This window comes from Equus caballus, chromosome 27 (assembly GCF_041296265.1).
Source record: "Equus caballus isolate H_3958 breed thoroughbred chromosome 27, TB-T2T, whole genome shotgun sequence".
Lineage (NCBI taxonomy): Eukaryota > Metazoa > Chordata > Mammalia > Perissodactyla > Equidae > Equus > Equus caballus.
The window spans coordinates 23,822,644-23,838,350 of record NC_091710.1 but is presented as its reverse complement, the minus strand read 5'-3'; the positions used below and the strand labels follow the sequence as shown (position 1 = coordinate 23,838,350).

The window sequence follows — 15,707 nt, the reverse complement described above, 5'->3', positions numbered from 1 at the left end:
TCTGTAGTAGGAGGACTGCTAGGTACATTCCCATGGCTGCCACACATGTACACACTTATCTGCTTCCAGGGTGACCAACTTTTAGAAATGGCTATAGGCCTTGTCAGTGCAGCAATGGCACTTTTCCAAAGTCAATGTACCTCAGAGATTTATTTGGCACCCAACTTGGAAACTAGCAAACTGATTTGACAGGGACTTGATGGGGAGGGAGGCAAGGGGAGCATTAGCCACATCAACGACCTTAGCGTTGTCAAAGGGTGCTTTAGAAGAAGGTCTTCTATCACGGGAACCATGGGCAGGCCTATGCCTAGTCACAGTTGGCACAACCTTAGTTTCTCTATTTCACAGTATGGTAGGGGACAGTAGCACTCACTAAATATTCCATGAATTCTCCTGATGTTTTTCTGGGTTCCTTTGAAGTTAGCTTAGGGCTATAACTAGATTGGGCCAATAGACCATGAGAATGAATTTGCGTCACTGCCAGTTAGAGATAGTTAGTGGGCAGGTATGAGTTTTCCACACCTACTTCAGTTTTGAAAGAAACTCTGGAGTCACATGCTGAGAATACAGAGCCCCCAGACTGAAAAAGCCTGGATAGCTAGTCATCAAATACAGGACAGAATCCACTGCCCAGGAAAAGTGCCAGACCTGCAATCAGGGGTTATGCATCAGAATCCATCTAAATTGTGTTCAGCTAAAGCTATGAGTCAAAGGGGGGAATGTTATTATGGATCATCTCAAGTATCAAACTATAGATGAGATCATTCTCCTTGGGAACTTGCCCTGGTTTCTAATTGTAATTCTGGAGAGGCAGGCAAGGTCCATATATTTTCCTCTGGTGGTCCACATGTGAGTACGCTACATGACCTGAACTCTACCTGTTTAAGTAGGGCTCTTCCTTTTCCCAGGAATTCAAAAAATGGCCTTGTACAACACATTCAGGGAGAGGTATAACCACCACCAAGAATTATTTTGGTAATCTGTGTCCAGTTCATCAGGAGCCTACTAGGAATTTAGGTAGGCATATGGACTGAACTACCAGTATGCAATGAAAAGAGATGAAAGTCAACGGTTAGTAACACCAACATTTAAGGACAAATAGATGGTTGGCAATAAAGTAAATTATGAAAGAATTCTCCGACATAGATATACAACTAGGAATCAGAAGAGATGGAAATGTTTCAGAAATGATAGAAGTAGCAAGTTTCAGAGGAGGAATAATCAAATATCAACTAAGAAGGCAAAAAAAAATAAATAAATAACAAAAAAAGAAGACTGAAAGGAATTCACGGAATATAATACTGTAGAGGTATGTGACGATTTTACCAGAATAATTTCAGAAAAATGTCAGGGATCAAAGCAGTAAGCAATGAGGAAATGGTTTTACATTTTGATTTCCGAAAACTTACACCTATTATTAAATAAAGATTTCATACCAGAGTACATTTGCATAGCAGCACAGATTTTGACTGATAAATACAGAATTACTAAACCCTATGTTCCCTAATTACACAACTACATGATTTCCCAATTTTCACTGGCCTTTTACATAATTTGTACAGAATTATGAGTAGTAGAGAAGTTTTCTTCCAGGAAGCAAAATATTTTCTTTCAGCAGTATCTACCTCCCTTTTTAAATCTAAAACCAAAAAGGTTTTTCTGCAAGACATTTCTACCCCATCTTTGAATCTTTCTTTGCTCCTCACTTCTTTCTACAGTTTCAGGGTAAGCATCAGTGAAAGTAGAAATGCTACTTTATGAGAATTCCCAAACTCACCCTGGCCCACAGACACTTAAATATTTTGCTTATAATGAATTGGGTAATCACAACAGCTGGTAAATATTTTGCCCCACGTGATGTTCTTCTCCTCAGATTTCCCAGCTCATCAGTATCTGAACAGCCTTAAAGACAGGGTGAAGTTGATAACAGACTCTGCACCCTCGTTGTTTTTGGTGGTACAACATAGTACCTCTTAGCAGCTTCTCCGCTATCCATAACAGAAAGCAGATCTGAAATACATCTTCTTTGCCTGCTATAGCATAGCTATATATACATAGCTCTCCCAACCCATGTCAAACTTCCTAGGAACCCTATCAAATTGGCTATTCTTGTCTGGGATGAGTTAGGGATAGATTAAAGCTGTGATAGAAAAGCACCTCCAATAAGGTGTTGGAGAGAAAAACAGAAGGAATTGAGATACATCCAATTGTGTTTCTGGAAAAAAAATAAAGCCCAGATTTATAGGTTTATCCGTTTCAGTAAAGGCCAATTTCAAGTTACTGCTTGACCTTTTTAGAGATAGAGTTGGGAAGAGATGTGAGTAGCACACCGTAATATACTATTTCTACCATAATGATACAATAGACATAACCTAAAGTAAAATGTAATTATAGAATTAAGAAATGGTAAGTTTTGAGTGTTAATCTTTAATTTGCCTAAATTTATATAATTTAATGTTTTCAATAATGGTTGCTTAACAACTGACTTGCAAAACTTCTGAATTTTTTTTATTTTATTGTGGTAAAAACACAATGAGATCTCCCCTCTTAAACTGTTAAGTGTACAATACATTATTGTTAACTGTAGGTACAGTGTTGTACAGCAGATCTCTAGAGCTTATTTATCCTGCTTACCCGAAACCTTATGCCCATTTACTAGTAACTCCCCATTTCCCTCCTCCTCTCAGCACTTGGCAACCACCATTCTACTCCTTGATTATACGAATTTGACTATTTAGATTCCTGATATAAGTAGAATGATTCAGTATTTGTCTTTACAAAACTGGCTTATTTCACTTAGCATGGTGTCCTCAAAGTTCATTCATATTGTGACATATTACAGAATTTACTTCTTTTATAAGGCTGAATCATATTCTGCTGAATGCATATACCACATTTTCTTTATCCACTCATCTGTTGATGGATATTTAGGTTGTTGTCATATCTTGACTATAATGATACTACAATGAACACAGAAGTGCCAATATCTCTTTGAGATCCTGATTTCAATACTTTTGAACAAATATCCAGAAGTAGGTTTGCTGGATCATTGGTAGTTCTATTTTTAATTTTTTGAGGAACTGCCATACCATTTTCCATAACAGCTGCATCATTTTGCATTCCCACCAACAGTCTGCAACAGTTCTAATTTCTCCACATCCTAGCCACACTTGCCTTTTTTTCTGATAAGAGCAAATTTCTAAAATGTTAATGATGAGCTCTTCTAAGCTGGTATGAACTGGCTCCAGCACACCAATGCCAAGGGAGCTGGTGAACTGGAAGATGCCGGTTTAGTGGAGCATGAACTACATAAAATTTGATGAATTCTCCCTGAGATTAGGTCCATGACTTTGAACAGAGCCTATGCAAGTATGTGGCCCTGATGCTTTTGCTTCCTTAGCTTCAATATACATCTACTCTTGGTAAACAGATATTTCAATACACTAAAGCAGGTATACAGTTTTCAAAAAGGAGAAGGAGCAACAAGAGAAAGATTGGATTCAGATCCTATCTGAATAAATGCCATTGGGACAAGGCACAGGCTAACCACAGGATAGGAGCTCTGAAGAGAAGCAAGGAGGTGAGACTCGGGGAGGGAGATTCAGGTCAACCTAAACAGCAGAAGGGAAAAGGGAATACTTTCTATCCTTGGGTTATAAGGCTGAATGGCAAGACCTCTTGGCTTCGTGAGATGAGGGTCTTAGGCTGCTTTGACCTGATTCAGAGCCTCTTCTGGAGTCAAGTTGGAGTAGATAGGGTGGAAGGTGGGAGTGAAAATACAGAGTAAACACTGGACATAATTCAGGTGCAGATGATTTATTATTTCATAATTTAACCCTCAGCAGTGACAACAGAGGTAACAGAGAAATTATGTTTTTTCCTTCTTGACATAGGCCAGTTTCTGATGATTTATTTGGCACTATCCTCTCTCCAGGCCAAGGTTCTTAGAGACTGTTACTGTAAGAGAAAACAAAACTCAACACAAACAAAATACCAGTGTTGCTTTTTTCTTTCTTTGAACCATCACATTTCTCACACAAGAAATTTAAAAGTCATGGGTAAGCAAAGGGGAAGGATCAAGAAAATGAAAACTAATTCCAGGAAAAACAACTATCTGCTACCTAAACTGCAAATATTCTTAGTTTTGTAATAGAAGTGGCTTTCTAAAATACCCTAAGTGTTTGTCTATGTTGGGTAACTATTTAGTTCAATAAAGCATAGTGCCTTGAAATTTCCATTCTAAGTACGTAAATAGATTTTAATTTAAAACAAAAAAAGAAAAGCTTATGGTAATTCTAAGTCAATCACATTTTATAAAAGATAAAAACAGCAACATACATGCCCACTCACACACACACATACACACGTGTACATCTATATATTGAAATATTTTAACAATGATCATCTTAGGTGCTAAGATTAATGACAGTGATTATTTCATTCTTTTGCATACCTATACTTTTAAATGAATGTTTATTACTTGTTACTACTGTACTAAGAAGCAGAATGATTCACACACCTACATCTACATACAATTTATTGAATGAGAGGAGAGTCAGGAGAGAAGAGTCAACGTAAGATTTGGGCATTCCAACGTCTCTGGTTGGAAAAGGATCTTAATGTAATTAAAATCTAAAATCATCTTTCAGAATTATTAAAAATGAAACCAGTCAAGCATAAAATGAATTCAAAATGTTTGTTGTCAACTTAAGGACAAAACTGAAAATGACAAAATATTTTTGGAACCAACATAAGTAATGTTTAAAACATAGGAATTTATTAACAGAAGGCTAGGTCTAAAATCTCAACTTACAAAACAGAAAAATCAATGGAGTAGGAGATGGGAGAAGGTAAAAATATCCTAAGCATCCCTCATACTAAAGGGAATCTCAAAAATGCCTCTAATCCTATATGATTATATTATGAATTTTCTATTTCTACACCACACTCATTACAGAAATAGCTTATTACCAAATGACAGTGGAAAATAACAAACAAAATTCAATAGGATAGTAAAAGAAAGTAAAATTTAAGAAATGCTACAGCTCAGAAAGTATATCACTCACATGTCCAATTGACTGAAAATAAATAACTTATAAAAGTTACAACTTGATACAAACAGATTGATGGTGATCATTAAAACCAGGTAATTTGTCAATAGAGACCAAAACACAACAAAAGTGTACATATTATATTTATGGTTTGATCAATCTCTCTTTTAGAGATTTATTCTCAGGCTATAACTGGAAAGAAAATTGTTCCAAAATGTGCATGCATGTAAGGATGTTTATTACAGGGTGTTTGTAACAACGAAAAACTAGAAGTAGTCTAAATATTCATAATAATGAATTTTTAAATAAATTATTTTGCATTTTTAAATTGAATACTATATGTATTCAAAATGATGATATGGGCATATAGTTTAAGATATGAAAAGTTGTCCTTAGTCTCTAAGCACAAAAATCTGAAAAGTATAAGTATTTTTATGTTTTTCTTAGAAAAGAACTTAAGAACATATGCATCTACATTGTTAGAAATTTACTTTGGGCACTCTGATTATGAGAATTTATCCTTAATTCATATATCTACCAAATATTTTAATAAATATTTGATAACATGTTAAAAATCAGAAAGGTGCTTTCTGAAAATAAACAGCTCTATGTTTTAATTCATTGTTAGTTAATACTGAAGTTTACTACATACCTCTATTTTCCTTTCACATAAATTTCAGAAGCTTTTTGTCAATTGTCCCTATCGATGTATCCAAAAAATATTTTGATTCAGTTTATTTTAAATATATAGAAATCTCTCTATATATAGATCATTGATGTTGGAAAAGATGAGGATAAGACGTAAAGTTAAAAGTATAAAGAAGGGAGAAGGAACAACAATCAACTTCAAGTTAAATGGAAAAAGAAAGAAAAATATTTTAGATAATTAAACTCAAAATTCATGGGAAATTCCCTTTGTCAAAATTCTAGGAAATAAATGGTGAGTTGATATTAACATAAATATAAACTTTAAATATGATAAGTATGATAGTTTTAAAAATGAAAATAAAAGTTATAAATTTAATTGAAATCTGATACTTTGGAAGATGCTAAACTGCTAAAACAGTAATAAAAATATGCTGTACCAACCTATACTCCCACCTGCAATGTGTGAGAGTCCTCATACTTGACAAGCTCACCGTCCCTTGATGTTGTCACTTTTGATTTTAGCCACTCTTACAGGGGTGTAGAGAACTCTCACTTTTATTTTAATTTGCCTTTTTCTGAAGAGTAATGATGTTGAGCAATTTTTCACGTTTTGAGCCTCTTCAATATTATCTTATGTGAAGTGTCTCTTCAAATATTTTGCGTATTAGGTTCACCCACTTTTTGTCATTGATTTCTAGGGATTCTGTATAAATTCCGAATATGAGTCTTTTATTGGAAATACGTATTACAAAAACCTTCTCCCCCATTGTGGTTTCCCTTTTCTCTTTCATAAGGGTGTCTTCTGAGAAGCAAAACTTCTTAAATTTTTTAAAATGTTCTTGTGATGTGGTAAGACACTTAAATGAGACCTACTCTCAAGAAATGTTTAAGTATACAATACAGTATCCTTAACAACAGAGACAATGTTGTACACAGAAGATCTCTAGAACTTATTCATCTTGCATAATTAAGACTTACTTCTCATCGATTAGCAACACCCAAATTTCCCCTCCCTGCAACCCAAGGCAACCACCATACTACTCCCTGTTTCTGTGAGTTTCACTATTTTAGATACCTCATATAAGTGGAATCATGCAGTCATTTGTTCTTCTGTGACTGGCTTATTTCACTTAGAATAATGTCCCCAAGGTAAATCTATGTTGTCACGTATGCAGAACTTCCTTCTTTTTCATGGCTGAACAACATTCTGTTGTATGTATATACAACATTTTCTTTATTCATCCACTGATGTACATTTAGTTTGTAACTATATCTTGGCTATTGTAAATAGTGCTGCAATGAATTTAGGAATACTACTATTCCTTTGAGACCCTGATTTCAGTTCTTTGGGGAAAATATCTAGAAGTGGAATTCCTGAATTATATAGCATTCTATTTTTAATTTTTTGAGGACTCTCCAGCAGTTTTACATAGTGAGTGCAATATTTTGCATTCCAACCAACAGTGTAAAATTGTTCAAACTTCTACACATCCTTGCCAACATTTGTTGACTTTTGCTTTTTTGATAATTGCCATTCTAATAGGTGATACCTCATTGTGGTTTTGATCTGCATTTCCCTGATGATTAGTGACATTGGCCATCCTTTCATAGACCTGATGATCATTAGCATGACATTTTGGGAGAAGTGTCTATTCAAGTCTTTAGCCCACTGTAAAATCAGGTTATTAGCTTTCTTGGTATTGATGGTAGGAGTTCCTTATATATTTTGGCAATTAACCCTTTACCTGATACATGGTTTACAAATACTTTCTCCCATGCCATAGGTTGCCCTTTCACTCTGTTGAATGTTTCACTTGCTGTGCAGGTCTTTTAGTTTGATAAGCAGTCCCACTTGTCTACTTTCTGCCGTTGTTGCCCATACTTTTGGAGTCAATCTAAAGAATAAATCACTGCCAAGACCAATGTCATAAAGCTTTTTCCCTATGTCTTCTTCTAGGAGTTCTACAGTTTCAGGTCTTACATTTAAGTCTTTAACCTATTTTGAGTTGATTTTTGTGTATGATGTAAGGTAAGGGTCCAATTTTATTCTATTGCACGTGGATATCCAGCTTTCCAACACCATTTGTTGAAGACACTATCTTTTCCCCATTGTGTACTCTGGCATCATTTTCAAAGATCAGCTGATCCCACAACTAGAAGGACCTGCAGCTAAGATATACAACTGTGTACAGGAGGGGTTTGGGGAGATAAAGCAGAAAAAAAAAAGATCAGTTGACCATATAGGTGTGAGTTGATTTCTGGCCTCTCACTTCTGTTCCATTGGTCTTTATCCTCTTTATACCAGCACCATACTGTTTTAGTTACAGTACCTTTGCAATATATTTTGAAATCAGGAAGTGTGATACCTCCGCCTTTGTTCTTCTTTCTCAAGATATTTTGGGTATTTAGAGTCCTTTGTGGTTCCATGTGAATTTCAGAACTGGTATTTTTTGTATTTCTATGAAAAATGTCATTGGAATTTTGATGGGATTTTATTGAATTTGTAGATAACTTTGGGTAGTATGGACATTTTAACAATATTAATTCTTTCAATCCATGAACACAGGATGTCTTTCCATTTGTTTGTGTGTTGTTTAATTTCTTTCATCAATATCTTGTACTTACCAGTACACAAGTCTTTCACCTTCTTAGTTAAGTTCATTCCTAAGTATTTTATTTTTATTGGATCCTATTGTATATGGAATTGTTTTCTGAATTTCCTTTTCAGGTAGTATATTGTTAGTATAGAAATGCAATTGGTTATCGTATGTTGATTTTGTAACCTACAACTTTACTAATTTCATTTATTAGTTCTAAGAATTTTTTGTGGTGTCTTTAGGTTTTTCTATATATAAGAGAATGTCATCTGAAAACAGAGAACATTTTACTTCTCCCTTTCTGATTTAGATGCCTTTTATTTCTTTTTGTTGCCCAATTGCTCTGGATAGAACTTCCAGTATTAGGTTGAATAGAAGTCGTGATCGCAGGCATCCTTTCTTGCTCTTGATGTTAGTGGAAAAGCTTTAAGATTTTCATTGTTCACTATGATACCAGCTGTGAGCTTCTCATATGTGGCCTTTATTATGTTGAAGTGATTTCCTTCTACTCTTAATTTTTTAAAATTTTATATCATAAGAATGTTTTGAAGTTTGTCAAATGCTTTTTCTGTATCTATTGAAATGATCTTGTCATTTTTATTCTTCATTCTGTTAATGTGATATATCATATTGATTAATTTTTGTATGTTGAACCATCCTAGCGTTCCTGTGATATCACTTTATCATGGGGTATGTTCATTCTAATGTGCTGTTAAATTTGGCTGGCTGGTATTTTGTTGAGGATTTTTGCATCCATGTTAAACAGATAATTAGCCTACAGTTTTCTCTTCTTGTGGTGTTCTTGTCTAGTTTTTGGTATCAGGGTAAATGTTGGCCTCATTAAATGAGTTTGAAAGTGTTCCTTCCTCTTAAAATTTCTTGGAAGAGTTTGAGAAAGACTGGCAGAGAATTAAAGAAATTCTTCCTTAAATGTTTGTTAGAATTCACCAGTAAAGCCAATCTGTCCTGGGATTTTCTTTTTTGGGAGCTTTTTTCTTTTTTTCTTTCTTTGGATATATATTTTTTCTTTGGATATATGCATATGTACATTATATACATTGTTTTATTTACATGTGTTGTTTTCAATAAATAGACATTTAGTTTTACAAAAAAGGAGATGCCTCTCTTCCAACACTTTTGATAGATTGATCCTCCATGAGAACACAAGCCGTCCTGTATTTAAGTTATTTAGTTCAGATTACATAGGTTTTTTTCCATTTTCTTTTTTTTTCCAGATGTACATCATATTCCAAATTCTGTATACATTACATCATGTTCACCACCCGAACACTAATTATAGTGCATCCCCTCACATGTGACCCTAATCACCCCTTTTGCCCTCCCCCCTCCCCCGTTCCCCAATGGTAACCACCAGTCCAATCTCCAATGTTATGTGTGTTTTTTTTTGTCGTTTTTATCTTCTGCTTATGAATGAAATCATATGGTATTTGACTTTCTCCCTCTGACTTATTTCACTCAGCATAATACCCTCAAGGTCCATTCATGTTGTCACAAATGGCCAGATTTCATCATTTCTTATGGCTGAGTAGTAGTCCATCATGTATAAATACCACATCTTCTTTATTCACTCGTCCCTTGATGGACACCTAGGTTGCTTCCAAGTCTTGGCTATTGTGTATTATGCCGCAATGAACATAGGGGTGCAAGTATCTTTATGCCTTTGTGTTTTCAAGTTCTTTGAATAAATACCCAGCAGTGGAATAGCTGGATCATATGGTAGATCTAGCCTTAATTTTCTGAGGATACTCCACACTGCTTTCCATAGTGGCTGCACCAGTTTGCACTGCCACCAGCAGTGAACAAGGGTTCCCTTCTCTCCACACCCTCTCCAACATTTGTTGTTTCCTGTCTTGTTAATTATAGCCATTCTGACCGGAGTGAGTGATACCTCATTGCCGTTTTGATTTGCATTTCCTTTATAGCTAATGATGTCGAGCATCTTTTCATATGCCTGTTGGCCATCTGTATATCTTCTTTGGAGAAATCTCTGTTCAGATCTTTTGCCCATTTTCTAATTGGATTGTTGGATTTTTTCTTGTTGAGCTGTATGAGTTCTTTGTATATTTTGGATATTAACCCCTTATCTGATATGTGGTTTGCAAATATCTTCTCCCAATTGTTAGGTTGTCTTTTCGTTTTGTTGATGGTTTCCTTTGCTGTGCAGAAGGTTTTTAGGAGGTTTTTGATTACTGGTTCAACATCCTTACCTGTTTTCAATCTGCTCACTATCTATTTCTTCATGGTTTACTCTTGGTTAGTTGTATGCTTCTAGGAATTTATTCATTTCTTTGAGGTTTTCTAATTTGTTGGCATAAAATTGTTCATAGCAAACTTTTATGATCCTTTTTGTTTCTGTAGCATCAGTTGTAACATCTCCTCTCATTTATGATTTCATTTACATTAGACTTCTCTCTTTTTGTGTTAGTTTAGCTAAAAGTTTATCAATTCAATTTATTTTTTTGAGGAATATTAGCCCTGAGCTAACATCTGCCACTATTTCTCTTCTTTTTGCTGGGGAAGATTGGCCCTGAGCTAATATCCATGCCCATCTTCCTCTATTTTATATGTGGGACACCTGCCACAGTATGGCTTGATAAGTGGTGAATAGGTCCACATGCAGGTTCCAAGCCAACAAACCCCAGGCCACCAAAGCAGAACGAGCGAACTTAACCACTGCACCACTAGACTGGCCCCTTAATTTTATTTTCTTAAAGAAACAGAACTTGCTTTTGTTGATTTTTCAATTGCTTGTTTACTCTTTATTTCATCATATCTGCTTTAATCTTTATTTCCTTCCTTCTGCTAACTTTGGGCATAGCTTTTCTTTTTCCAATTCCTTGATGTGTAAAGTTAGGTTACTTAAGAGCCTTCTAATTTTTAAAAATGTAGGCCTTTATTGATATAAATTTCCCACTAAGATACTGCTTTTGCAGCATTCCATAAATTTGGTTATGCTGTGTTCCCATTTTCATTTGTTTCAAGACATTTTCTTTTTTAACTGAGGTAACACTGGTTTATAACATTATACAAAATTTCAGGTGTACATCATTATATTTCAATTTCTGTGTAAACTACTTGTTTACACCCAAAGACTAATTACCATCTATCACAATACATATGTGCCCAGTCACCCCTTTCTCTATCCTCCCTCTCCCCTTCCCCTCTAGTAACAACCAATCTAGTCTCTGTATCTATGTGTTTGTTTGTTGTTGTTTTTATATTCTATCTATGAGAGAGATCATATGGTACTTGACTTTCTCGGTATGACTTATTTCATTTAGCAGAATAACCTCAGGGTCCATCTTTGTTGTCGCAAATGCAAGATTTCCTCTTTTTTTTATAGCTGAGTAGTATTGCATCATGAGTATATGCATCTTCTTTATCTATACATCCCTTGATGGGCACCTAGATTGTTTCCAGTTCTAGGCTATTGTGAATAATGCTGCAATGAACAAAGGGGTGCATATATCTTTAAGGATTAACGTTTTCATGTTCTTTGGATAAATATCCAGAAGTGGAATAGCCAGAACATATGGTAGTTCTGTTCTTAATTTTTTGAGGACTCTCTATACTGTTGTCCATAGTGGCTGAACCAGTTTGCATTCCTACCGGCAGTGTATGAGAGTTCCCATTTCTCCACATCCTCTCAAACGAGTTATTTCTTTTCTTGTTAATTATAACCATTCTGAAGGGTGTGAGGTGATAACATTGTAGTTTTGATTTGCATTTCCCCAATAATTAGTGATGTTAAGCATCTTTTCATGTGCCTGTTGTCTATCTGTATATCTTCTTTGAAAAAACGTCTGTTGAGATCTTTTGCCCATTTTTTAATTGGGTTGCTTGGTTTTTTGTTGGTGTTGACATGTATGAGTTGTTTATATATTTTGGATGTTAACTGCTTATCACATATATGATTTGCAAATATCTTCTGCCAAGTGTTAGGTTGTCTTTTCATTTTGTTGATGGTTTCCTTTGCTGTGCAGATTTTTAGTTTGATGTAGTCCCATTTCTTTATTTTTTGTTTTGTTTGCTTTGCCTGGTGAGACATGGTATTGGAAAATATCCTGCTGACATGCTATCTAAGACTGATGTCAAAGAGCATAATACTTATGTTTTCTTCTAGAAGTTTCATGATTTCAGGTCTGATATTCAAGTCTTTAATCCATTTTGAGTTTGTGTATGGTGTAAGATAATTGCCTACTTTCATTCTTTTGCGTGTACAGTTTTCACAACATTGTTTATTGAAAAGACTTTCCTTTCTTCATTGTATATTGCTGGATCCCTTGTTGAAAATTAGCTATCCTTAAATGGGTGGGTTTACTTCTGGGCTCTTGATTCTGCTCCATTGATCTCTGCATCTGTTTTTGTGCCAGGACCATGCTGTTTTGACTACTATAGCTTGGTAGCATATTTCGAGGTCAGTGACTATGATATCTCCAGCTTTGTTCTTCTTCTCAGGATTCCTTTGGCTACTCGGAGTCTTTTGTTGTTCCATAAAAATTTTAGGATTCTTTCATCTATGTCTATGAAAAATGTTGTTGGAACTTTGATAGGGGTTGCATTGAATTTGTGGATGGCTTTAGGAAGTATGGACATTTTAACTATGTTAATTATTCCAATCCACGTGCATGGAACATCTTTCCATTTCTTTGTGCCTTCTTTGATTTTTTTCAACAACGTTTTATAGTTTTCAGTGTACAGATCTTTCATGTCTTTGGTTAAATTTATTCCCAGGTATTTTATTCCTTCTGTTGCAATTGTAAATGGGATTGTATTCTTAGTTTCTCTTTCTGCTATTTCGTTGTTAGTGTATCGAAATGCAACTGATTTTTGAATGTTGATTTTGTACCCTACAACTTTACTGTATTCATTGTTTATTTCTATCAGATTTTTGGTGGGTTCTTTAGCGTTTTCTATATATAAAATCATGTCATCTTCAAATACTGACAGTCTCACTTCTTCCTTTCCAATTTGGATCCCTTTTATGTCTTTTTCTTGCCTGATTTCTCTGTCTAGGACTTCCAATACTATGTTAAATAAGAGTGGTGAAAGTGGGCATCTTTGTCTTGTTCCTGTTCTTAGAGGGATAACATTCAGGTTTTCACCATTAAGTATGATGTTAGCTGTGGGTTTGTCATATATGGCCTTTATTATGTTGAGTTACTTTCCTTCTATACCCATTTTATTCAGAGTTTTGATCATAAATGGATGTTGGATCTTGTCAAATGCTTCCTCTGCATCTATTGAGATGATCATGTGTCTTTTATTCTTCATTTTGTTAACGTGATGTATCACAATGATTGATTTGCAGATGTTGAACCATCCCTGCATTCCTGGAATAAATTCCACTTGATCATGGTGTTTGATCTTTTCCATGTATTGTTGTATTTTATTTGCTAGCATTTTGAGGATTTTTGCATCAATGTTCATCAGTGATATTGGCCTGTAATTTTCTTTTTTTGGTTGTCCTTGTCTGTTTTGATATCAGGGTAATGTTGGCCTTCTAGGATAAGTAAGGAATCTTCCCTCCTCTTCAACTTTTTGGAAGAGTTTGAGAAGAATATATATTAAGTTTTCTTTGAATGCTTGGTAGAATTCGCCAGGGAAGCCATCTGGGCCAGGATTTTTATTTATTTTTTAACTTTTATTATGATTATTTTTTTGGTGAGGAAGATTCACCCTGAGCTAACATCTGTGCCAATCTTCCTCTATTTTGTATGTGGGTCACCATCACAGCATGGCCACTACCAAGTGGTATAGGTCTGCACCCAGGAACTGAATCTGGGCTGTCAAAGCAGAGCATGCTGAACTTAACCACTAGGCCATGGGGCCAGCCTCCAGGACTTTTATTAACCCCTGGAGGTTTTGATTACTGTTTCAATCTCCTTAATGGTGATTGGTCTATTCAAAATCTCTATTTCTTCTTAATTCAGCTTTAGAAGCCTGTATGATTCTCAGATGTTATCTATTCCTTCTAGATTATCCAATTTGTTGGCATATAACTTTTCATAGTACTCTTTTACAATCTTTTGTATTTCTAAGGTGTCCATTGTAATTTGCCTCTTTCATTTCTGACCTTATTTATTTGAGCTCTCTGTTTTTTTCTTGGTGAGCCCAGCTAAAGGTTTGTGAATTTTCTTTATCTTTTCAAAGAACCAGCTCTTAGCTTCATTGATTTTTTTCTATTTCTTCTTTAGTCTCTATTTGATTTATTTCCACTCTGATTTTTATTACTTCCTTCCTTCTACTGATTTTGCACTTTGTTAGCTCTTTTTTTTTTCTTGTTCCTTTAGGGGCACTATTAGATTGCTTATCTGAGATTTTTCTTCTTTGTTGAGGTAAGCCTGTATTGCTATAAAATGCCCTCTTAGAACTGCTTTTCCTGTATCCCATAAATTTTGTCATGTCATATGTTCATTTTCATTTGTCTCCATGAGTTTTTTGATTTCCCCTTTGATTTCTTCATTGACTCAATAGTTGTTCAGTAGCATTTTGTTTAATCTCTACATATTTTTTGCTTTTCCAGTTTTTTTTCCTGCAGTTGATTTCTAGTTTCATACCATTGTGGTAAGAAAAGATGCTTGGTATTATTTCAGTCTTCTTAGATTTATTGAGACCTGTTTAGTGACCTAATATGTGATCTAACATCAAGAATGTTCCATGTGCATTCAGAAAGAATAGGTATTCTACAGTTTTTGGATGGAGTGTTCTGTGTATATCTACTAAGTCCAGCTGATCTAATGTGCCATTTAAGGGCAATGTTTCCTTATTGAGTTTCTGTTTCAATGATCTATTCATTGAAGTAATGTTAAAGTCCCCTACTATTATTGTGTTACTCTTCATTTCTCCTTTTATGTCTGCTAATAATTGCTTTATATATTTGGTGCTCTTATGTTGGGTTCATAGATATTTACAAGTATTATACCCTCTTGTTGGATTGTTTCCTTTATCATTACGTAGTGCCCTTCTTTGTCTCTTGTTACAGTTTTTGTTTTAAAGTGTATTTTGTCTGATATAAGTATTGCTACCCCATGTTTATTTTCCTTGCCATTTGCATGCAGCATCTTTTTCCAGCCCTTCACTTTTAGTTTTGGAGTGTTTTTACATCTGAATTGTGTCTCTTGTATGCAGCATATAGGTGGATCTTCTTTTTTCCAATTAGCCACCCTATGTCTTTTATTGGAGCATTTAGTCCACAGACATTTAAAGTAACTATTGATAAGCATGTACTTATTGTCATTTTTTTTCCTCAGTGTTTTACTGGTTCTTCTCTTGCTCTCTTCCTCTGGGGTTTCATGATATTCTTTACTATTATGTTTGGGTTCCTTTCTCTTAACTTTTTCTGTATTTATTGTAGGGTTTTGGTTTGGGATAATCAGGGGTTTCATAT

General features: G+C 34.9%; 1 protein-coding gene across 42 annotated transcripts in view; it reads right to left on the bottom strand.

Annotated features, from left to right (window-relative positions):
* Nucleotides 1–15,707, bottom strand: part of LOC100630731 (disintegrin and metalloproteinase domain-containing protein 5) — a 212,597-nt gene that overhangs the window by 36,165 nt on the left and 160,725 nt on the right. For 6 of the 42 annotated variants that reach the window (XR_011433239.1, XR_011433246.1, XR_011433243.1 and 3 more), the window contains 2 exons: nucleotides 6,153–6,402; nucleotides 3,801–3,957 (listed from right to left, as the gene is read on the bottom strand). The exons of 19 other annotated variants lie outside the window; for them this stretch is intronic. Coding sequence is in view for 10 of the 23 variants with exons in the window: in XM_070253014.1 (XP_070109115.1) it covers nucleotides 3,945–3,957 (13 nt within the window). In the remaining 13 variants the exon portion in view is untranslated. Of the gene's footprint in view, nucleotides 1–3,800; nucleotides 3,958–5,703; nucleotides 5,752–6,140; nucleotides 6,403–15,707 lie in introns of those variants that run through there. 17 more of the 42 variants (XM_070253015.1, XM_023630640.2, XM_070253020.1 and 14 more) reach the window with 4 other exon arrangements.